Below are 26,081 nucleotides of genomic sequence, written 5' to 3' on the forward strand. Positions count from 1 at the left end.
CACTGTTCTTACACTTGAATAAGGAATGCTTTAACCGATTAGAAAGCTAGCAGTGAAGCAGGTCAATGTCGGACAGATGTCTGCTTGATCATTGGTTGTTCAGTTTAGAAAGACAACCAATCAGAAAATACTAGAAGGTTTTCTATTCCTTTGTTGCCATTTAAATTCTCCAATTGGAAACTAGAATAAAACTAGGACTGGGATTTATTTCCAGACTCTTTTGTCCTGTTTCACTAAAACTGATTCAATCTTCCTATGTTTTTTAGCACGAAAAGGCTTATACGCTAGCTGATTAGTAGATATCAAACGTTTATGGTCTTGGAATGATTTTGGTCCAAAGGGTGTTCCGGGAATAACTTCTAAAGCCATAGGTGGTTTATTTTTTCGAAACTTAGAGCCATCCTCTTTTTCGTGGTGTTCATCCACAAATACGAGAAGCTTTCTTGGTCGAGAGGGAGAACGACTTGGTTTTGTACTAATTTCAGGCGGTTTGTTAATATCTTTTGTTTTAGCTAAACAGGCTAAGCAGTTTCTTTTCGTGTGATGCAGTTCTCTCCTTGAAGACTTTATGCTTCTATCACAGGTAATAAAGCTATCCCCTTTGACAGTCTTTTCATTCTTATCATCAACTGATAAATCTCTACCTAAACCAGAGTCATTATCAGTATTATCAATTGACTCATCTGTCTTTTCAGTATCTGTTGCAGCCAGATTTAGAATTTGTGTTACTTCTGCTTCTCGTTTTTGTGGGGGATATTCTGAAAGGCATTGGTTTAAACTTGATAAGTTCCTGGTGTTATATGCTTTGGCACAATTTCTTAAAGGAAATTTTGAATCGACAATGTGCAAAGGGTAATTTTGAATTTCGTCTTCTCGTTTTTGCGACGGATATTCTAAGAGACAATTGTTTATGCTTGACAAGTTCCTTGTGTTATGTATTTTAGCGCAATCATTTGAAGGAAGTAGTGAATCTGCCATCTTCAAAGGGTATTCTAGAACTGCATACTCGTGTTTTTGAGGAGGGTATTCTAAAACACAATTGTTTAAATCTTTTATATCATTTATTTTTGACCAATTGTTTGAAGGCAATTGTGAATCTAATGTTTCTGATGGACATTCTTGAGCTTCGTCATTAAGACCAATTTGTTTAACTAGGTTCCTCTGTGAATGACTTTGTCTATGTGAAATACTACCTTTATTTTCTATTTCTTGAGTAGGATACTCACTAAGAGACCGTACAACATTTTCTTTATTTTCTAATGAGCTACTTGATTCATTAATATCAGGGTTTTGGGATTTATTGCTGTAAGTTAAGGCTTTGGGAGGAGAAAGGGAGGGAGCCAAAAGTTGGGGATAAAAATTTTCCGTTTTATTTGGTAATTTTTCAAGTGATGCTTCATTTTTAATTAGAAAATTATCTTTCTGATGATCAAGAACTGTGGATATTTGTTGATAGTTGTAAACATTACATCGTGGTCTACTTGGATTTCGTTTTGGTGACAAATCCCACTGAATAGCAAAGTCAATTTCACTCAGCTCTCGAGGTTGAGCTTTGGTCAAAATCATACCCCTGATTTCTTCTTTATCCGGTTTTCTAACTCTCCTTTTCGTCAACGCAGTAGGATGTCCATGGTTTTTGTCCTTCTCAGTTACTAAGATAGTATTTTCAAACGACTCATCTTGAAGCCATGAATAATCCAAATCATCTCTCGGCAAAGGTCTATGTGAATAGTTATTTCTAGCATTTTGAAGAGCTTCATAGCGTCGAGTCAATGGATCAATAGCTTGATTGTCGTCAGACTCATATGCAGCATCCGATTGGCTTGAATCATTGTTTCTATCTTCAATATTCTTTTGATCTTCATGGATGATTGCTCTCGGCGATGGTTCCCTTGGATATCTTGGTGCAGACGAGCCTTGTACAATCAGACCTCTTCCTCCGTGATTCCTCAACTGCTTGGTCTGTAAAATAGAGTTTAATAAAAACCGGATACGTGTATTATTTCTAAAGGCTAACAGCCGTATGTCGGAAGCACTTTATATAGATATAACGCAGTACGATTATTCCCTATCTCAACCATCATACAAACCCGGACCGAGATGCAAGTGCTCCGGAGAACACTTAAACCACTATAAACATAAGCGACATTCGATTTTTTCACGGATAGACAAGTCAGATTTCTCTTGAACGCGAAACATTGGCTTCAACATTGTATACTGACCCGCTAATTACAGATTAAATGGGAGGAGCTGTTTGTACACGCCGAGGATGTAGTTCCAAACATCACTGACCCGAGTTCTTACTTTTATATTATTTATATACTGTGGTCGGAAGCGAGCGCATTTTAGACACAAATATGAACCCTCCTGACTGCGGGCACAATTTGTGTTACGGCAGAATTGGTTAAAACTACACGAAAGAATTTTGAAATATCACGAGATTTAGGCAATTTAGTCCAAGTTGCTATTTTTCAAGTATCGTTAATTTAGGCAGTGGCTTGATTTTTCAAAAGACGGGAAAACTTTGCCATTTTAAGGGATATTAAAGGCTATAGGGCTAAGAGGTATGTAAATATTTTCCTCGCTCTTTTTTTGGGCGTGTGGTCTGAGTTTGAATAAAATTCAAGAAGCCATTGTTTGAGAAGGGACTATTAATCTCAAGTCACTATGACCCGTTTGTATTAATTGATTTCCGAGGAAGAGGAATAAAATTGAATTAAAAAAAGGCGTATTATAATAGGTAAATAGAAAATTTATTCAACCAATGGAAAATGAGACTAACTAGTCTTATATGAGATCAACAAAAATTATACAATCAACCGTAAAAATAGTGCAATTTCGGAAGGGGAGCCGGAGCCTAATGCTTCCCCTCTTCGCACATACCTCATGTTACTATTTATTTCCTCAAGAGAGCTGTTCTATATCCCATTGTCTAAATGACTCAGCTCTCAGATTAACCCCAAAGAAGAAACAAAAAAGAATAAGCAAACAATAACTTCATGATGTACCAATCAGGTGGAAATATATATGTACATTTTTTTGTAGTTTCTTTGTTATTGAATAGGTGTACAACTATAAAGATTTTTTTCATTTAAATTTTAGCCTTTCTTAAAAACCAAATCAAGTAAAAAAAACTATGTAAGAACGCCGATTCTTTCAATTGGTTGAAATTGTTTTGTAATTTTCTTTTGAAGGGTATTCGTATTTTCTCAGACCAAATAGAAAAAAATAGCAGCAGCAAGACCCTGGGAATAAAACGGAGCATTTTCTCACATTTGGTAATAAGTATAGAGGAATTATAAAAATATTTTGAAAATGAACCAGTCTTTAAAGTAAGTAGCTTGTTTATGCAAAATCACCGCAGGTAGCCTAAATCAATCGAAAAGAGCAGATAAGCAAAATCTGTTGTAAGTACGAGTAAAAATTTTTTTAGCCTATATCCCCAAATAATCCAACGGTATTTCTTGTCTTTCATTAGAAGTGAAGCCATATCGAATTCTATGGTACTTTCTTATATAGTAGTTGATTTAATTAATTAAGCTCTATGTTTCAATTATTGTATATTTGATAGAATATTGGTTTCCCCTTCCATAATAACCCATAGTCCAATTTAAATATATTCTAAATATTATGACTATTTTTTTCAAATTCACAGACCATTGAGAGATAGATAGCTATAAAACAGATTTACTTTTTCTCTCCGTTACAAAATTTGTTTTGTGTACTTTGGAACTGCCCCCCCCCCTTAAGAGGGACTGCTCGCTCACAATTGTGGTGATAAATGCTTTCAGCACAGCGTAACTTTGCAAAAACTAATTTTGTTATTTATTAAACATTCAGTTTATTTTCATTAGTTCTTTCCAGTCATACCCATTGTTGCAGGGATTTTTTTGGCAACGTTTTTATAAATTCAAGCACATTGCTTAAAATGCATATAGTTTTCAATTAATGCAAATCAAACAATATGCTTTCGAAGGTTTACAGTGAGGAGGAGAGGGAAAGTAGCCAAACTCCTCTCTGTGCCAATCTCTGGTCGTTTTAACTTCGACTTGAGTATATAATTAAATAAAAAAAACAAGTTTTTTAAACTGAAAGTAAGGAGCGACATTAAAACTTAAAACGAACAGAAATTATTCCGTATATGAAAGGGGCTGTCCCCTCCTCAACGCCTCGCTTTTTACGCTAAAGTTTTTTATTGTTTTAAAAAATAAAGTTGTGAGACAGAGTCAAACTTTAGTATAAAGAGCAAGGCGTTGAGGAGGGGACAGCCCCTTTCATATACGGAATAATTTCTGTTCGTTTTAAGTTTTAATGTCGCTCCTTACTTTCAGTTTAAAAACCTTGTTTTTTTTATTTAATTTCTGATAGTTTTTTAGTTAATGCAGCTTTTATTTGCATAAAAATTTTACTTTTCTTTTGCTAAATGGATATCTTAACAAATTAACTTACGTAACTAACTTCTATATTCATTGTTTTTCTTCTGGCAAAAAATACAAAGTTGCAGATTTTTGCAGATATGAGCTTGAAGGTTTTCTGATACGCTGAATCTGACGGTGTGATTTTCATTAAAATTCTTTCACTTGCAGGGGATGTTTCCCCCCTCTTTAAAAAATCGAGTAAATTTTCTCAGGCTCGTAGCCTTTGATGAGTAATACTAAACTTAATAAAATTTATATATTTAAAATCAGTATTATAAACTCATTCTTTTGATACATTTATTGACATCAAAATTCCGTTTTTAAAAGTTTCGATTACTATTGAGCCGTATCGCTTGTTTTTTTTTTATTGTTTTTTATATTACGTATATGTTAATACGTATATGAGAGGGTTCTCCCCTTTGTCAATACCACGCTCTTTACGTTAAAAGCTAAGAAATAATTTAATTCACAAACCCCTGAATCACAAAGGCCGTTTAATTAGAAGAGATAGCTCTTTTTACAGCAGTAAAAAAAAACTGTAGCGTAAAGAGCGAGGTATTGAGTTGGGGGAAAATCCCCTCACTTACGTTGTAGTTTCTGTTCGTTTTAAGTTCTAATATTCCTTCTTACATTTTAGTTGAAAAAACTTGTTTTTTTTATTTAATTTCTGATCGTTTTTTAAATAATGCTTGGAAATCCGGCGCCCCCTTCATAGAAAAGTCCCTTACCCCAAGGAAACATCCTCCACGGAAATATTCTCCAGAGTAACCCCCTCCTCTAGCCCCCCCCTCCAGAAAAAATCCTTCCTGAAAATGGTTGTATACTTCCCAATAACCAATAAATAATGCTGGCAAGTCCGGCGCCCCTTCATGGCAATTTCCCTTCCCCCATTAAAACTTCCTTCATTAACAGATCCTCCAACATACCCACCGACCCACCCTTACCACCCACAACCATAAAAAAAACCTCCTGAAAACTTCTGTATACTTCCCAATAACCAATACTATGTTAACAGTGGGTAAAGTTCATAAATTTTAGCCCTCCCTCTGGGTACTTCTGGGGGTTAAGCCATCCTAAAAGACATATACACCATATTTTCGACCATGTTGAACAAAATGGCTATCTCGAAATTTTGATCGGGTGTTTTTGGGACAAAAAAGCTTGGGAGGGGGCCTTGTTGCCCTCAATTTTTTTTGGTCACTTAAAAAGTGAACTAAACTTTTAATTTCTGTTTGAATGAGCCCTCTCGCGAATTTTTAGGATCACTGGATCAATACGATCACCCCTGGGGAAAAAACAACAAACAAAAAAACAAAAAAATAAACAGGCAACCGTGATCTTTCTTCTTGCAAAAAATGCAAAATTCCACATTTTTGTAGATAGGAGCTTGAAACCTCTGCAGTATGGTTCCCTGATACGCTGAATATGATGGTGTGATTTTCATTAAGGTTATATAACTTTTAGGGGGTTTTTACCCCTTTTTTTAAAAATCAGTCAAATTTTCTCGCGTAACTTTTGATGGGTAGCGCTAAACTTGATGAAAGTTATATATTTGAAATCAGCATTGAAATCTGATTCTTTTGATGTATCTATTGGTATCAAAAACCCGTTTTCTAGAGTTTCGGTTACCATTGAGCCGGGTCGCTCTTTACTTACAGTTCGTTACCACGAACTGTTTGATTTTTACCCGTTTTAAGAATTAACTATTCCTCTATATTAGTATCCTTTATCTTTATGTTTGATGTAATTATGTATTCTAATTTATGTTCGTTTCTTGTGTTTTGGATTCTTGATAGAAATTTTGGTCGTGATTAGTTTGAATTAAATAAAAGAAAAGGTTTTCAAGTGAAAGCAAAGAGCAGTATTAAATCTCAGAACGAACAGACAATATTCCACATATGAGGGGGGATTACCCCCTCCTGACCACCTCGCTCTTTACATAAAAGTTTTATTGTTCCTTAAAAATACTAATACGGCCTCAGGTTTGCTAGACACCACCACACAGCTGCCCCAAGTGGACCTGGGGGAGCTTTTTATGTTGTGAATTTAAATAGCAAAGCGAAATGACTATTTCTATAGATCGAATTTTCGTACAATTAAATGAAAAAAAATGTATATATGTATTCAACCGACAAATGTATTTTCCACTTTGTTGTATTTGGGCTTTGGACAGAATTAAAAACCCCATTCGGGTTGTTTTTTTGGTGGGCCGCCAATGAGTAGGAAAATCCTGCTTTTGACCAAATATTCAGAATCGCAATAAAATGTTTCTCGAGAATCCACAAGAAAATAGTGTTTTGCACCTTTGTTTTGCACCTTTGGTTTGCACCCGATGGAAGTATTGACGATGACTTAGTCAAGTGTAACGGATCCATTTATGCCACGAGCAAAGTAAAAGACTATGGACCTATCTCAAGATTAAATTAAAAAAACAAGTTTTTTTTAACTGAAAGTAAGGAACGACGTTAAAACTTAAAACGAAAAAAACTTATTCCGCATATGTAAGGGGCTTTGCCCTCCTCAACGCCTCGCTCTTTACGCTAAATTTTTTTATTGTTTAAAAAAAAAATAGAGTTGTGAAAAAGTCAAACTTTAGTGTAAAGCGCAAGGCATTCAAACAGGGAAATCCTCTTTCATTAAAGTAATTATTTTAAGTTTTGATGCCGTTCCTTACTTTCAGTTTAAAAAACTTTTTTTTTTATTTAATTTTTGAACGTTTTTGAATTGATACAGGTTTTGATTTTGGCTCACCGTACATGAATAATTAAAAGAAAATTTACATATTAATTTGACTTTTATTTGGTTAAATGGCTTTCTCGAAACTTGTTTAATTTTATTTACGAACGTTTTTATTAGTAATAAATATACGTAACTTACAAATTAACTTACGTAACGAATTTTATATTCATATATTTTTTCATACGTATATTAGGGGGCTCGCCTACTAGTCAATACCTCGCTCTTTAAGCTAAAGTTTGAATTTTGTTCCAATTCTTTAAAAATGACCCTTAATCACAACGGCTGTTATTTAGAATAAATAGCTCTTATGAAAGTACTAAAAAATCTTTGGCTTAAGGGGCGAGGCACTTACTAAGGGGTGAGCCCAACCATACACGTAATATTTTCTGTTCGTTTTAAGTTTTGATGTTACTCCTTATCTTCAGTTGGAAAACTTGTTTTTTTTATCTGATTTCTGATCTTTTTTTTAAATAATGTTGGGAAATCCGGCGCCCCCTTCATAGCAATGTCCCTTCCCCCATGAAAACTTCCTTCACGGAAAGATCCTCCCACATAACCCCCAACCTGCCTACCCCCCTACTACCAGAAAAAATCCCCCTTGAAAACGTCTGAATACTTCCTAATAACCAATACTATATGTTATTGGGCAAAGTTCATAACTTTTAGCCCTCCCCCCAGGGGCTTCGGGGGATTAAGTGATCCTAAAGGACATATTTATCATATTTTCAACCATGCTGAACAAAATGGCTATCTCAAAATTTTGATCAGGTGACTTTGGGAAAAAAATTAGCGTGGGAGGGGGCCTAGTTGCCCTCCAGTTTTTTGGTCACTTAAAAAGGGCACTAGGACCACTGGGTCGATACGATCACCCCTGGGAAAAAAAAACAAATAAACACGCATCCGTGATCTTTCTTCTGGCAAAAAATGCAAAATTCCACATTTTTGTAGATAGGAGCTTGAAACCTCTACAGTAGGGTTCTCTGATACGCTGAATATGATTGTGTGATTTTCATTAAGGCTCTATAGCTTTAAGGGGTCTTTCCCCCTTTTTTCGAAAATCAGCCAAATTTTCTCAGGCACGTAACTTTTGATGGGTAAGATTAAACTTGATGATACTTATATATTTGAAATCAGAATTAAAATATAATTCTTTTGATGTATCCATTGGTATCAAAATTCCGTTTTTTAGAGTTTCGGTTACCATTGAGCCGGGTCGCTCCTTACTTACAGTTCGTTACCACGAACTGTTTGAAAAGTGGGTGTGTCCAAAGTGATGGTAAAACTAATTGAGCTACAATACACGACCATATTTACAGTCTTCTTGATTTGGTGTCGGAGTTTGTAACAAATCCCAAAAATCCTCTATCAGCTGACAATCATGTTTTAAATTAATTACATTCTTCAAAATTTCCCGAAAATCGAATTAAGAATACACCAATCTTAATGTTTCATAAAAGTTCCAAGAGAAGCTAATCAAACAGTTCAAAAAAGAAGATAATCAAACAGTTCGTGGTAACAAGCAATAAATATGGAGCACCACAGCTCAATAGTAACCAAAACTAAAAACAGTGTTTTGATAACAATAGATGCATCAAAAGAATCAAATTATGATGATGATTCCAAATTTGTAAACTTCCTTAAGTTTAATGTTACCCAAGACATATTACGGGCATGAAAAAATTTGCCAATTATAGAAAAAGGGGGAAAGACCCCCAAAACTTTAAGAGATCTTAAATAAATTCACACCATCAGATTCAGCATGTCAGAGAATCAGGTTCCAAGTCCTATATACAAAAATGTGGAATTTTGCACTTTTTGCCAGAAGAAAGATCAAGGATGCGTGTTTATTTATTTATTTTTTTCCCAGGGGTGATCATATCAAACCAGTGATCCTAGAAGAACGGGAGAGGGCTTATCTGATCGGAAATCGAAAGATTGGATGACAGCTAGCCGCCCTCCCACATTCTATTTTCCCTGAAAGTCTTCTGATCAAAATTTTGAGATATCTATTTTGTTCAGAATTGTTGAAAGGTCCAATGACTATGCCTTTGGCAGTTTTCTGCTTGGGGGATTTACTTCAATGAAAATTTTCCGTGCGGAGGTAAGTTTCCAGTTAGCTTTCTAGAAAAAATTTTACACTGGGGGATTTTGCCAGAAGTCCTTTGCAAAATTATTTTTGTTTGTCTTATTTGATCTTTGTAGACTAAATTTAACATGTATGTTTTGGGTGAAATTTTATCGGTATTGAGGTTGTCTGGAGGGGTGTTCCTAGGGGGGGGGGATCTGCGGGAGCAAATTTTTGCTGGGGTGGGGGTTTCCGGGAAATAATTTCTGCAGAGGAGGGATGTCCAACACAATTTGAAAAAAATGATCAAAAACTAAAGTATTTTCAAATAGAAGTATGCAAAGGAGAATTTTTCAGGTGGAATTGTCCTCAAGAAATTTCCTTAGGAGATTTTCAGCAAATGGAATTGTCTGGTGTGTGGGAGGGGAGGGGGGGAGAATTTTACGCGGGAGGAACCATACTTTGAGAAAATTTATGTGGGGGAGGGTATATCCCATAGAAGGAAGTTGGATATCTTGCCGTTATTTGAAAACGATCAGAAATTAAAAGAAAAAAAATAGTTTTTTAAGTAAAAGTAAAGAGCAACCTTGAAACTGAAAATGAACAGAAATTTCTCCGTATATGAGGGGGTCAGTCCCCTCTTCAAAATCTCTCTTTTTAGACTTGACCACCACCGCCACTGTACAGTACGAAAAAAGGCAGTCCAAGCATCAGGACAAGTTTTCATTGACAATGGTTTAAGTTTTGAAATATTCTTATGACAATACTGGTAAAGTAGGTAGTCTAAGTTCAAATAATACACTTATACCAGAGACTATCCGCAGTTTATGGGGCAAGTGTACTAGTTGGACTATCCACAGTGCAAATTTACCAGCAAAATTGCACCAAAGGTTGACATACTTGAGAAGAGAAGAGGATCGCATCAAGCTGTACCTCTCACTCAGATTATCTGTCTTGACTTTTTCCCCAATTAGCCATGACTTGATGGCAACTTGATTTTATCAACAAGTGAAAATGACATCATTTTTATGCAATCCTGGAAAAGGCTTATGCCAGCTTTGCCTCTCATTCAGACTCCTGATTAAAATTAATCTAAAAAGACAATGTTTTTCCCAGGGAAGTAAAGAGCGAAGTTGAAACTTAAAACGGACGAAAATTATTGCTTCACAACCTATCCAATATATTTTAATGAAACTAGTACAAATAAACCAACTAATTATGTTTCCCTGTGTTTCTAGGATTATAGAAAACTAGCGCTTTACTGAAAACACAAAAATCAAGTATTAAAAACAGGAATATTGATTTGGGAGTGAAAAGAGAGTACGAAGCCTGACAACAATAAACTAATATATAAAGCTTTTCATAGTCTTACACCAGGTGTGACATCAGTAGCTATCCATATACAATTAGAATTATCTTAAAAACATAAGCGTAGAATTAAATATTTTTTTAATGACCGCAAAGTGATTGAACATCATACATATTATTGAATTGATTTATCAGGTAGCATTTTGGAATAATATTCAATAGTGCTATAAGCTATAATATCAATAATGGTTAATAAACAATCTTCAAATGTAAGAAATATGCTTAAGTATTACTTGAAATGAAGATCAAATAAGACATAATATGAATTCTGAAATTCAAGCTATTGAAATTCAACAGTGAATTTCAAGCTATGATACAAATTCTAAAGCTAGTCTATAGTCCTAATCCCAATGCTATCAAGATGGCTTTACTTCGAACTTGTCTACAAAGTAATCATGACATGTCCTTTTTAAAACCAAAAGGACAGCCAGGCATTGAAATGAGCCATCGTGCACAAGTGATACCAAATTAAACGAGAAAAAAAAGCAACAATCCTAAAATGAATTGTCATTTATCTTAAAAGGGATTGATCCTAAAGGGGATTGATAATAGCTTTATTCTGTAAAAAGTGTCCTTAATTGGCTTGCTTTTGCTGTACCAAAACTCTTATACTATTTTGTGTTTTCAGTAAAGCGCTAGTTTTCTATAATCCTAGAAACACAGGGAAACATAATTATTTGGTTTATTTATACTAGTTTCATTGATATTTATTAGATAGGCTGTGAAGCAATAATTTTTGTCCGTTTTAAGTTTCAACTTTGCTCTTTACTTCCCTTGGAAAAACTTTGTTTTTTAGATTAATCTTTGCTCGTTTTTTATTCTATGATCTTTTTTATTTATACGGAATAATTTCTGTTCCTTTTAAGTTTTAATTTCATTCCCTAGTTTCAGTTGAAAACTTATGAAGCTGTTTAAGGGTGTGTTTAGAAGCTTATATTTATGCTTAGTCACTTTTTATAAATTTGACTTGATAGCACATTCCCATAAAGTGCACTTTCTGTTTTTCCACCCATTTTTTTCAAATGAAAAAAGTGCCTTTTTCAATGGAATAAACAAAAAAAGATGTTTTTCAAAACGTAGGCAGGAGCAAAAATAAGGAGGCAAGGACGTTCCTTCCCCTCAATTACCGCCAATTACCTCAATTACCGCATCGCAGAGTGAAGTTTGAAGGTTTAATTCAAAAGTGTTGATCATTCAAGCTAAATTTTTGGTAGATTTTTAGTTGAAATGTTTTTAGTTTTAGTTAATTTGTTTTCGCAATAATCTTTTACTTTTAAGGCGTGTAGAAGATTTATGAAATGTACACAGGGGGTTTGGAAGGGGGAGTATATGTGAGGGATTCTTATAAACCTCCAGTTAAGGGCTTTGGACCATAATTGCTGCAATGGAATCGTCTTATGCTTCCAAACTCTTCCACTTATGAAGTGGCACCAAAAGTGTCATTTTTAGTGCTATATGGCACATATAGATGGTAAAATTGATAAAAATCACGTAGATATGAGTAATAGCTCTAAAATGAGTCTTCCTGGGATATGCTTGGGAAAATGAGTTTATTATATTTGCAAAAATAAAGGATTATCTAAAAAGTAATGATAAGAATGGATAAACCATGATTGAAAGAAATCTAAGGAGGAATCAAATATGATACTCTAATTTGAAGTCCAGCGCTATACTAAGAGAACAACGTCTACTCTAATTTGAAGTCCAGCGCTATACTAAGAGAACCACGTCTCTAATAATCTAATTTAATATACTGGTGTTTGTAGGACTTTAATTGCGTACCTTATTAAGGGGGCCTGGAGGAAGAACATGCGGGAGGTGTTCTTGCAAACCTCGATTTAAGGGTTTTGAATCATAATTATTACAATTATACCGTTTATTACTTTCAAGATTTTCCACTTACGAAGTTGCAAAAAAGTGTTGTTTTCAGTGCTATATCTCACTTATGAGTTATGGAATTGATAAAAGCCCGTAGATATGAGCAAACGTTTTCAAATGAGCCATTAAACATCACTCTAAGAAGTTCTGGTAGCCACAAGCCCCACCCCTTGGTTCTGGTTGCCTGCTAGCCCCACCCCTTGGGAAATGGCATAAAGTGCCCTTTTTTGTTTCATATGGCACTTGCGGATCGTGGAATTTATATAAACCACGTACATAAGAGAAATAGCTTTTGAATGAGCTCTTAAGCATCTCTCTATGATGTTCTGGTAACCCGCTAAGCCTAAAAAAAGGAAGAACAAGAAGACCGTTTTAATGTTTTTTAACTTTTAGTTACTATGGGCTGTGGTTCGCTCTTTACTAGGTTGCAGCTAATGCTTCAACCATGACAAAGAGTTCATTGCGTGTTATCCGGAGAAACTAGTTCATATTGAAATCTGTGAAATCTAATAGATGGTAGAATTTGTAAAAACCTAGTGAATATAAGCAATAGCTTAAAATTGAGGCATTAAACATGTATCTACAATGGTGTGGTAGTCTGCTAATGTTTCAGTAGCTTACTGGTGAGCCGACGATCTATAAAACCTACTAAGGGGGCTGGGAGGGTGCGGGAAGGGTTCTTGTAAAACTCTAGTTAAGGGTTCTGGAACATCACTATCACAATAGTACCTGTTTTGTACTACGAAACTTTTCCACTTATGAAGTAGCACCAAAAGTGTTGTTTTCAGTGCTATATCGCACTCACTAATGGTAGAATTGATAAAACAAAGCACCTTTATATGAGCAATAGCTTTCAAATGAGCCATAAAACATAACTCTTCTAAGTTCAATTAGCCCAATAGTCTCGGCTTTTCTACTTGAGACATGACACAAAAAATGCCGTTTTTAGTGCCATTTGGAAATTTTAGATGGTGGAATTTAGGCCTATAGAAAGAACGTAGATATAAGCAATATCTTTTATATGAGCTATAAAAAATCTGTCTACGATATTCTGGTAGCCTGCTAGCGCCACCACTCGAGAAATGGCAGAAAGTGTCATTCTAGTGACATTTGGCACTTGCAGATGGCGGACTTTATAAAAAACACGTAGATATAAGAAATAGCTTTTGCAAGAGCTATTAAGCATCTCTCTATGATGTTCTGGTGACCCGCTAGGCATGGAGAAAAAAAGGGAGACAGATCAGTGCTACCAGTGCAAAAAAGTGATTTTCCTTCTTGTTCAAGGAGGGGGGCTGTAATCTACCTGTATAAGTTTTTCAACATTTCTGGTTCCAATTTTGCACTTTTCATTTTGATCTGACGCCTTTTTGGAGGGGTTTCAGGCTTTTTTCGAAATCACCATAAATTTCTTTTTGCAATGAACTTTTCCTTTTAAGACAAACAGAAATATTAGTTAATAATAGTAATAAAAATAATTTATTTATAACTCACTGCACAAACAATTTGAAAAAGTAGTGGAATAAAAAGAAAAAGAAAAGAAAAAATAAAAACACACAACACTTAAAGTAAGATAAGCAAATAAAAAGAAAATTCAGCGAAATAAACGAATGAGACCATGGTGAGAGGACAATTTTTCATAGGCATTTGCAGACAGTTTTATATGTAAATCACGAAGTTTTTCATTTATCTCAGGTGTGTCATACTTTTTGATAATATGGCAATTACGAAATTACGACGGAAGATACAACTAAAATTTGCAATACCGATAATAGCCTTTCCTTAATTTAGAAAGGTCATTCTTCCTAAGCAAAATGTAAATACCTGATACAGCATGGTCACAGAAAACAGAATACAGCGACATTAAAGCTTTGCGATTGTATTTCGACCAAGTCGCAACAATCTTGGAATAGCCACATCTAATCTTGGTACATGCGCCCCTAACACCTGACTGACGAAAACAAAACATTATTACACAAAGTAATACCAAGCCAACGTAGGCTATCAACTGAACGTGTAGAAGCATAATTTCAATTCAAAGGAGAATTCGTAGCATTACCGTTGAAACAAAGATACTCGCACTTTTCAACATTTAAATTAAGTCCAATACCTAAAAAACCTTTTCTCACATTATCCACCATTTTAGACAAAGAAAATTTACTCCTACTAATAAGTAGGATGTCATCCACGTAAGCAATATACGATACATCAGAAAAACCAAGGATGCAACTATCAGCTTTCTTAGAGAGCACTATAGCAACACAAAGTTTAAAAACATTAGGAGATAATCCGCCTCCTTGGCATACTCCACATCGAACACGAACATCCTCTTGGACATTAACCCCGTTCATGAATATTAACCCCGTTACCATTCGGTAATCCGTGTCAGATGGCAATTTTTTTGCACTAGGCAGTTATTTTCAAAACGCTTTTTTAAACTTTTAGTTACTATGGACTGTGGCTTGCTCTTTACTAGGTTGCAGCTACCGCTGCAACCACGATAACAAACAGTCCAGATGTTTACTGAATGTACGATCTGATCAAACCGATTTCATCGCCACAAGGATAAATGACGGGCGATAAAATGCATTGGACTTGTATAATTTAGGCTATATATTTTCACATTAGAGCGTGGGTTAAGGTTAGGTTGAATTAGGTTTTTAACCCCTTTCTGATATTTATTTTACCCCCCCCCCCCCTTAATGTACAAATATTTAGCTCGAATTATATTATTATATAAACTAAAGTGTTATATTTTCATCATGTTATGGTATCTTTCATTATGATTAACCTAACAGCCCTTTTTGAGTGTGTTTGTATAATACATTAGTACCAGTAACTTTTCTTTCAAGAGGGCATAGACTAATTCTACCAATTTTCTGTGTGTTTTTAAGTTAATCGGTGATGGTGGAATTTATAGGAAGGTTGTACAATGGGTGTAATTGATATGGGGCAGGGGGGAGGCAACTGCCCCCTTCAGGTCCAAGTTCCCCCCCCCAGACCTCATTTTGCCACCCGGCTGAAATTTCGTTCCTGCAAAAAAAAAATCTTGTCAAAACTAACATAAGCCTTCATAATTCATGCATTCAGAGAAACAGGTCAATTTTCTTTAGTATATCTTTGCCTCTATGATAATATATGGCTCATTTTTCCATTTTCACTTGATTTGGGCAAATTGGATCCAACTTTGCCCCCCCCCCACACCTCAGGATTTTGACGAAATTACGCCACTCACGAAGATATGAGCAATATCTTTTATATGAGCTATTAAACATACGTCTAGACAAATGCGATATCAATACCCCCAATAGCAATACGCTCACGCCGATACGCGTCATATAATTACGCCCGATACCGATACAGTGTGCAGCCCTTTCTCCAGGGAGTATGGAGGGTCGTATCATCACCAAAACCAAAGATATTTGACCTTTGAACTATGTTGAACAAAAAGATCATCTCAAAATTGTGATTGGATGACTTTGGGGGCAGGGAACTTTCAGGGAGGGAAGGGGGGCTAGTTACCCTCCAATATTTTTGGTCATTTCAAAAGAACACTAGAAAATTTAATTTCCATTCGAATGAGCTATTATACATCTCTCTGTGATGTTCTGGTCAACCCCCTAGCCCTGCTAAAAAAAAACGGCAGACGCATCAGTGCTATAACAAGAAAAAAGTCATTTTCTTTGTTACGCAAGGAGGGGGACTGCAATTGCTCTGTATAACGGTTTTAACCCTGGTGATTCCAATGGTACACTTTTCATTTGATCTGACGCAATTTTTTAGGGGTTTCAGGTTTTTTTTTTCGAAATCATCATAAATTTCTTCTCGCCATAAAATTTTACTTTTAAGACGAACCAAAATAATAGTCACCATCCCTCAATCAGTGTCAGATGGCAATTTGTTTCCACTAGGCAGTTTTTTTTTTTTAAACATGATTTTTGACTTTTGGTTCTGACCGTGTTAAGTTATAGTAAATTCTCCCAAGAGACTAATGAGACTCACTAAGGGGGCTGGGAGGGGGAGTATACGCGAAGGGTCCTTTGTAAATCTCCAGTTACGGGTTTTGGAACATAATTATTGCAATGGTACCGTTTTATACTTCAAAGCTTTTCAACTTAAGAAGTGGCACAAAAAGTGCCGTTTTTTGTGCTATTTGGAAGCTACGAATAGCAAAACTGATTTGAATGATGTAGATATGATCAATAGCTTTCAAATCAGCCATTAAACATTTCTCTGAGAAGCGCTGGCAGTCCACTAGCCCCTAGCTTTTCCACTTGGGACATGGCATCAATAGTGCCATTTTTAGTGCCATTTGGCACTTACAGGTGGAAGAGTTTATAAATAAAATGTAAATATGAGAAATAGCTTTAATGTGAGCTATTAAACATCTGTCTACGATGTTTTTGTAGCCCACTAGCCCCACCCCTTGAGAAATGGCACATAATGTGCCATTTTGTGCCATATGACACTTGGTGGAATTTATAAAAAGCACGTAGATGTGAGAAACAGCTTTCTAATGAGCCATTAAGCATCTCTCTTTGATGTTCTGGTAAACCGCTAGCCCTGGAAAAAAAAAGAAAAAAAGGGAGACACATCAGTGCTACCCATACAAAAACGTGATTTTTCTTGTTTTTCAAGGTTGGGGACTGTAATTTCCCTGAATAAGGTTTTCGGCTATGCTGATTCCAATGGTACACTTTTCATTTTGATCTGACGCCATTTTCGAGGGATTTCAGGTTTTTTTTCGAAATAACCCTAAATTTCTTTTCCCAATAAACTTTATTTTTAATACAAACTGAAATGATAGTTACCATTCCTGAATCAGTGTCAGATGGATATTTTTTTTTCACTTGGCAGTTTTTTTCTAAACGCGTTTTTAAACTTTTGGTTACTATGGGCTGTGGTTCCCTCTTTACTAGGTTGCAGCTGCCGCTGCAACCAGGGTTGCCTCTCAGCCGGTTTTTTTGGTGCCACTTTGGGTGGCAAAATAGTGTCAATTTTGTATAAAAAGTGTCATTTTCCAAAAATCTGCCGCTCGCGACGCTTCGCGTCGCTTGCGCTACTATCAACAAGCTTTTCAAATTGAAAATATTGGCCAATCCGCTTGGGATCACCCCCACGTCGTTTCCCGCATCTTTAAATTCGCCAACCTGAAATCTCAGATCTAATGCCATCTATCAACTATAAAAAAGAAATTTTGGTTTTACTTAGTTGGTGCTGATTTCCGGCTTTCCGCAGCACTTCCACTCTTGTCAACTTTCCAGCCCGCGTTCTGAAAACGCACTAAAACACAAAAGGTGCTTACTGTATAAAATAGGAACTCGTCCCAAAGAATATTTTCTTCTCTTTTTTTCTGAGCAGCCTTTGTTCGTTGTGTGAAAAAGGAGCGGAAAAAGAAAAGAGGAAAAACCTTCAGTTTTTTTTCTTTTGAGAAAACGGAAAAAAAGGGACAGCAATACTCGTCTACATTGAGAGTTTTTCATCCAGTTTTTCCATCAAAAGGACTATCTGGATTATTACAGTGCATTAAGGTGCTTGAAACTTTTCTTTTCTCCGAAAATGCTGAAGAGAATGCCACGAACATAGATCGTAGCAATTGATGACTCTATGATAAACACAACTAATAGTGCTTCACACACTAACTCTTTAAAATAGTCTATTTAGCAAAAACTAGTGGAAAAACAATAAGACAGCTATATCATCTATTCTGTTTATCATAACCCGAATAAAATTAGTTTCACGAAAACTTTCGCCGCTCCCAAGTAATTATTCTGTACGATGTCTCCAGGGACTAGGCATAGGAACAATCAACTACCATTTTAAGTATCAATATGAAGGCACCTTTACAATAAAAAACGAGCATTTAGAGCATCAGCGTTAAAGCATATTTATAATCAAAAATTAGCAGGAACGAAATAACTAAAATGAGGACGTGCTCCCAAATCAATTTATGTAATGATTTAACATAAATTTAAGCAACAAAAAGAAAAAGTGAAATTAGGTTGTGATTTTACTAAAGATTGCATAGGATTTAAGATAATAGAAGTTTTGGTATCAATTTTGTTTTTAGTATGATGGTTATGTATGACATTTGTCCATTGTCAAGAGTTAAAAAAAATAATATGAAAAATATGAACAGAAATGTTAGAGCGCATTTTTGCGTCACTGGTCCAGTTACTGAAGAGGTCACTAGATATTCTTGTGGGATACCAGTCAGCTTAGTGGATGTTTTTGCGTTGCTGAGTCGTTGTGTGATGTCACCAGTGAGCTTTTCAGTCATTGGGCTTCAAGAGATCTAGTCACGGAAATCAATGAAAAGACGCGTAAAGTTAAGCAGTCACTGGCCCAGTGACTGGTTAACATAGTAACAGCTATTAACATATTGGCGCAAAAATACACTCTTAGCTTTTCTTGCTCTTTTCTTCTTTGAATTGTAGTCAACCCTCAACTAATAAAACATAAAAATTGAATTGGGACCCACTCAAGAATTGCAAACCACTTGACTGACTTATCGTCTATGAGCCTACAAATTATTGCAACAACACAAAATAGTTGAACTAAACAACTGAAAACAATTGAAGGTTCTCCACCACGTACCGAAGATCACTGGGTGATTTTCGCTTATCAGTGATAAGAACACGACTAAAAAAATTTCTCCCACACAGATAGAGACAAACACGTTTACGTTTTTCACCGTACAGAAAGATTCTTGCATCCAATGTTGCCTTGCGTGGAGTTAAGATAAGAATCTTAACTGACAGAAAAAGGATATCGATGCATATCTACATTAACAGTTTCCCTACTGGTTTTTTGTCTGAAAAAATTCTTTTTTTGTAAAATAGTGGTACTTGCGAAAAAAGTATCACTTTTGCTAAAAAGTGTCCAAATAGTGTCAGGTGTCCCGAAAAGTGCCATTTAAAAAAAAGTGTCAAAAGTGACACTAAAGTGTCACCGGTGGCAACCCTGGCTGCAACCATGATCAGGTTGTCATCAAACCATGGCTAATTGGAGAAAAAGCCAAGACAGATAGTCTGAGGGAGAGGCGCAGCTGGTAAAAGCCTTTTTCAGGAATGTATAAAGATGATGCCATTTTCACTGGTTGATAGGCTACAGCTGGCATTGCGAGTATTGGCTGGCTGATTGTTGGCTTAAGATTATAAGAACCGTGTACGCAGGTACTATTAAAATGGACACTGATTTTGATGTTCCTCAAATCTGTGTGCTTTTTGAAAGTATAATTTCTGTCACACGCTTCGGAAATTCAAGAGTTGCGAAGCTGAAGTTTAATACAAATGATGACCATTGAAGTTCGGAGTGAAGATCGAATATTATTTTATTTTGTGTCTCTCGACCGATCGAAAAAACCCAAGCAGTGTCTCAACTGCCAAAGATTTGGACATTTCGCTCGAGAGGGTTCGAACCCGACCAAGTGTAGTAGAGACTGTGGGGGGAGTGTCCTGCTCAAAGGTATAATTTCCCGAACTTTAACTCCGTGGAACAAAATGGATGTCTCAAAATTTTAATTGGATGTGTTTGGGGAAATGGTGGTCGTGGAAGGGGTTTTAGTTGCCTGCCAATTACTTTCAACTAATAAAAAGGGCACTAGCCATTTCAATTTCTAATCAAATGAGCCCTTTTTGAAGTTTCACGACAACGTCTTCTATAAAAACTTTGTTTGCCTCCAGGGCATAACTTACAACCCTTGTCCTGAGGGCTGTGAGGGGGTTGTCATCCTCAAAGACCTAATTTACAGAACTTAAAACAACGTTGAATAAAATGGCTATCTCAAAATTTTGATTGGATGTGTTTCGGGGAAAAGGTGGGCGTGGGAGGGGGGTTAGTTGCTCTCCAATCGCTTTCGACTATTAAAAAGGGCACTATCCCTTTGAATTTCCAATCGAATGAGCCTTTTTTGAAGTTTCTACGACAACGCTTTCTATAAAAACCTTATATGCCCCAGGGGCATAACTTACAACCCTTGCCCTTAAGGCTGTGGGGGAGTGTCCTCTTCAAAAACATAATTTCTATCTGGAAATCATCTACGCTGAACGAAATGTCTATCTCAAAATTTTGACTGGATGTGTTTGGGGAAGTGGTGGGCGTGGATGGAGGTGTTAGTTGCCTTCCAATCATTTTCGACTATTAAAAAGAGCACAAGTCACTCCAATTTCTAATTTAATGAGCCCTTTTCGAAGTTTCAACGACAACTTCTTTGATACGAAGTGCCTTGCTCTAAAGGAAAAAAAAATAATAAATGATACATTGTGCCAGTATCGCTCTCATATGCCCTCAGGGCATAACTTAAAACCCTTGTCCCGAGGGTTGTGGGGGAGTGTCCTCCTAAAAAATATATTCTCTATCTGAAAATCAATTATGCTGAACAAAATAACTATCTCAAGCTTTTTATTGGATGTGTTTGGGGGAACAATGGGTGCGGGGGAGGGCCTAGTTGCCCTCCAATCTCTTTCGACTATTAAAAAGGGCACTAGCCCTTTTAATTTCCAACCGAATGAGCCTTTTTTGAGGTTTCTACGACAACGTCTTCTATAAAAACCTTATATGCCCCCACGGCATAACTTAAAACCCTTGCCCCGAGGGTTGTGGGGGAGTTTCCTCCTCAAAAACATATTTTCTATCTGGAAATAAACTGAGCTGAACAAAATGGCTATCTCAAAATTTTGATTGGATGTGTTTGGGGGAATAATGCGCGTGGGGGGGGGGGGGACTAGTTGCCCTCCAATCACTTTCGACTATTAAAAAGGGCACTAACTCTTTGAATTTCCAATCGAATGAGCCTTTTTTGAAGTTTCTACTGCAAATCCTTCTATAAAAACCTTATATGCCCCCAGGGCTTAAATTATAACCCTTGCTCTGAAGGCTGTAGGGGAGTATCCTCCTCTAAAACATAATTTCTATCTGGAAATCAACTACGCGGAACGAAATGGCTGTCTCAAAATTTTGATTGGATGTATTTCGAGAAATGGTGGGTATGGAAGGGGTGTTAGTTTCCTTCCAATCATTTTTGACTATTAAAAAGGGCACAAGGCACTCCAATTTCAAATTGAATGAGTCCTTTTCGAAGTTTTTACGACAACTTCTTCGATACGAAGTGCCCTACTCTAAAGGAAAAAAATAAGAAATAATACATTATGCCAACATCGTTTTTATATGCCGCCAGGGCAAAACTTAAAATCCTTGCCCCGATGGTAGTGAAGGAGTGTCCTCCTAAAAAATATATTTTCTATCTGGAAATCAACAACGCTGAACAGAATAGCTGACTGAAAATTTTGATTGGATGTGTTTGGGGGATTAATGGGCGTGGGGGGGGGGGGGGCTAGTTGCCCTAAAATCACTTTCGACTATTAAAAAGGGCACTAGCCCTTTGAATTTCCAATCGAATGAACCCTTGTCCCGGGGGCATATAAGGTTTTTATAGAAGGTGTTGTCGTAGAAACTTAAAACCCTAGTCCCGAGGGTTATGGGGGAGTTTCCTCCTCAAAAACATAATGTCTATCTGGAAATCAACTACGCTGAACAAAATGGCTATCTCAAAATTTTGATTCGGTGTATGGTTTTTATAGAAGGCATGTCGTAGAAACTTAAGATCCTTGTCCCGAGGATTGTGGGGGAGTATCCTCCTCAAAAACATAATTTCTATCTGGAAATCACCTACGCTGAACGAAATGGCTATCTCAAAAATTTTGATTGGATGTGTTTGGGGAATTGGTGGGCGTGAGAGGGGGATTAGTTGCCCTCCAATCACTTTCGACTATTAAAAAGGGCACAAGCCACTCCAATATCCGATTGAATGAGCCCTTTTAAAAGTTTCTACGACAACTTCTTCGATACGAAGTGCCCTGCTCTAAAGGAAAAAAACAATAAATAATACGTTGTGCCAACATCGTTCTTATATGCCCTCAGGACATAATTAAAACCCTTGCCCCGAGGGTCGTGGGGGAGTGTCCTCCTCAAAAGCATATTCTCTATCTGGAAATCAAATACGCTGAACAAGATGGCTGTCTCAAAATTTTGATTGGATGTGTTTTGGGGAATGATGGGCGTTGGGGGGGGGGGGGGGCTAGTTGTTCTCCAATCACTTTTAACTATTAAAAATGGCACTAGCCAATACAATTTCCAATCGAAGGAACCCTTTTCTAACTTTCTACGACAACTCCTTCGATACGAAGTGCCCGGGTATGGAGAAAAAATGAACATTGTGCCCACATCGTTCTTTACTTAGGCAGCGCTATTGCGCTGCCTATGATAAAATTATGAAAGTTTACAATGAACCTAAATTTCGCTCTCTGTGACCGAAATAGAATGACTGTTTAATCGTCCTCTGCCAAACCCTAGTCCTGTTGAGGTTCATCAAATGGGGTGGGACAACACAATTGTAATTTTTCAACAAATATTACAATACAATTGGAATAAAAAAAAAATAGTGAAAATCTCTGTCGCTAATATAGTTTAAATCAGTCAATCTAGGAAAAATTTTGAAAAGCAACTATTTATGGCCCATTTCTATTTTAGAATGTCAAACTCTTAGAAACTAAACCTGTCATGAGACCTATCATCTAAGAGATATCAAAGATGAAGGGATTATCAGTGCATTTTATTATTCTGAACTTTAAAGGGTCAACAATAGTCGAGTCTATCAGATCGAATAGATATTGAAGAGTCGAGCTCACAGAAGAATGAGACAGTTGCTAGTTCACTAGCTAGGCAGGTAATTTGCTAGTTCACTGCTTTGTTAGCCACTGAGCACGTAAATGATGCCAAATCCTAATAGTTTAAATTTAACATTTACGTTCAAGTCTCTAGTCCCTTTTACAATAATTTGAACAAAAAAAAGTGACTTTTGGAATAAACTCTCCTCATCAATAAATTTTAAGAAAACTATGAAGTGGCCCTGCTCGATTGTGTTCTCAAGAATACATATGATATCTTCAAAAAAGATAGGACATACGCTATGATATCAAAATGAGACCCCATAATTGGCCATTTTCCAGTGAGTAATTTGTGTGACTTTTTGATTCCGGTAAATACTCCAATACCATCATACGCTACAAAGAATAGAGCAGTATGAGTCATCTGTGTCGAGCAGCCAGTGGAAGAGTTTCCATTCACAAGAATGGCGATTTCCAATTTTAAAATTCATCAGAACAGCTAATAATATATTATTAGTTTCCCCATTGACAATGGCAAATTATTCTCAACGGCAATTTGAAAGAAGTTCATGGCTTTTAAAATAATGAAATAAAAGTTAGATATGTTAGCAGCAACGGCAGAAGCAAAAAGGATCATGCAATTTATGCAGACAATTCCTGATATTGGTGGCAAAAATAACTTTTAAAATTTATTAACATAGTTATCCTACCGTCCTTTTGTTCGGTTGTCCAGTCATTTTGTTTGATTCTACGTCGTTATTATAATCATCATTATCATTGTTATAATTGTTACCTTCATTATAATTAGCTCATCGTTATCATTCTTGTCACTATACATCTTCAATCAGTGAGCTACAGAAATTTACACCTGTCTCCGCTTTTGACATGTTGTATCTAAAATGAGTTCTTGCCAAGCATATGACGAGTTGTCTAAATCAGTAGTGCCGTTCTTTTACTCATCTTTGTGCTAAGATCTTATATCTTTTGACAAAGAACGCTTAAAAGTGAAATCTTAGCACTAAGATCTTATATCTTATAGCGTTCTTTTGCAAATGTATTTCATCATTCTCCTCTGATCAGCGATCTAAGAACAATAGGCCCGTTTTTTAGCACTAAGATCTTATATCTAAGAGCTTACATCTTTCTGAAAAGATTATCGTTTTTTAACTCATCTTTGTTCTAAGATCTTAGAGCTCACTGATGTTAGCAAAAAGTGAGAAGACCGCCACTGTTTTACTATATAGAACAATGATGAGAGAACTTTGATGATATACTCGTTATTGTTCTCAGACCGCTGATCAGAGCAGAATGATGAAAGACGTTTGCACAAAAACGACCACACATGTAAGATCTTTGTTGAAAGATTTCACTTTTTAGCGTTTTCTGACAAAAGATGTAAGATCTTAGCACATTGATGAGTGAAAAAACAGGCCTAATGATGAGTATAACATCAAAGTTCTCTTATTATTCTTCTATATGGTAGAAAGATGGCGTCTTGCACACTTTTTGGTAACATCAGTGAGCTGTAAGATCTTAGAACAAAAATGAGTCATAAGAACAGAAATCTTTGCAAAAAGATGTGAGATCTTAGATATAAGATTTTAGTGCAAATGAACGGGCCTAGTGATTCTCATACTTTGGTACGCGTTCCCCGTGGGAGTATGAAAAATCATTTAGGGGGTACGGGGCCGGCCAACAAAACATAACAGAACCCATTAACTCTAGGACTGACATAGTTTACTTAGTAGTGGTAACTGAGAAAGGGTTTCTAAAATGGTTTATGGGTAAAAAGGGGTACAGTGTCTAAATAAGTTTGAGAAACATTGGTCTAAACGACTGGCAGTTCCACACCCTTTGAAACACATATGTGTCTACAGCAATGAGGTATTGTAGCTTGATGAAAAGTAGTAAAATTTGAATGAGTGCTGACCTACAGCACATCAAGGGCAGCTTTAGCCCTATACACGGCATAGGGTAAGGGTCTGGCGTAAGTCAGAGAGCCAAAAGTATATGCCAAACAAACCTTACCCCAATTCTCACGGGATTGTTGTGTGTATTATTTGCTGTAAAGTATTTATCTACTTAATTTTTTAAAAAGTTTTGCAAAGGCCCTTTAGTCTATCCCTTTACAACTATCCGCTTTATATTTATTCGCTTCAGCGATAATTTATATGATACGATATCAATTCACGTTCTAAACCTATTGCAAGATGGGAAAACAATTCCTAAGAAATAACCTTTAGACCCCCTACCAAAAAATAAAAAATTTAAATTTAAATCAATTTTTCTCCTTATGATAACAAGCTAGAGAGCATTGAATAGCCTTAGGATGTATTTTTTTTCTGTTTAAGAATTTGCTAGCTCGTCAAGGAAGAAGACATTTTCTGTCGAAAGGACCCAAAAGAACTCACAGCAATATCTACAGCAAATCCATGACAAATATGGACAATTTGTTTGATCTTGGACTCACGAGATGAAACAAGAATGACATACCTCTGGACGAATTTTCTTTTCTCCAGTCTTCTTCCTGTCAACGTTGAATATGTCGACTGCTTTCCAAGTATTTTTTTTGTCACGTTTAATTGTTGGTAGCAAGTGCCCAGAAGTATTGCTTATAGGCTTAGTTATACCTTTCTTTTGTTGAGGACGCTCCTGGAATGACTTGGGAATATTCCAGCTACCCAAATGGCTAGGCTTATAGTTTGACTCAAACTAAAAATAAAACGTATTCAAAAATTGTTCTAAAAGATAAAAACTATAGCAGCTTTTTACCGAATTTATTTCTGTGGCAAAATTTGCTTGTAATGAGTCCATATTTTTGAATTTTATAAGATGAACAACACTCTGTGTGAATATTCATAGCAAATTAAGGTTTTGAAAATTTTTGATCGTTATTTAAAAATATTTATTTAGCTCCTCTTCCTCAGGGTCTATCTCCCTTGTTCTTTC

The 26,081-nt window shown here is 36.2% G+C and overlaps 1 protein-coding gene across 1 annotated transcript; it reads right to left on the minus strand.

Annotated features, from left to right (window-relative positions):
• LOC148956622 (uncharacterized) lies at positions 1 to 25,686 on the minus strand. Its single transcript, XM_089095947.1, has 2 exons — positions 25,626 to 25,686; positions 1 to 1,962 (listed from the first exon to the last, which is right to left on the minus strand). Exon 2 carries the CDS (start codon positions 1,564 to 1,566, stop codon positions 205 to 207), a length of 1,362 nt encoding a protein of 453 aa, XP_088952073.1. The 5' UTR covers positions 1,567 to 1,962; positions 25,626 to 25,686; the 3' UTR covers positions 1 to 204.
• Positions 25,687 to 26,081: the final 395 nt, after the last annotated feature.

This window comes from Artemia sp. Qi Xiang Cuo, chromosome 1, assembly GCF_049724085.1.
Source record: "Artemia sp. Qi Xiang Cuo chromosome 1, ASM4972408v1, whole genome shotgun sequence".
Taxonomy (NCBI): Eukaryota; Metazoa; Arthropoda; class Branchiopoda; order Anostraca; family Artemiidae; genus Artemia; species Artemia sp. Qi Xiang Cuo.

What these genes read in the sequence shown, in the direction of transcription:
- LOC148956622 (XM_089095947.1), bottom strand. Translation starts at nt 1,566, where the DNA reads ATGATTTTGACCAAAGCTCAACCTCGAGAGCTGAGTGAAATTGACTTT.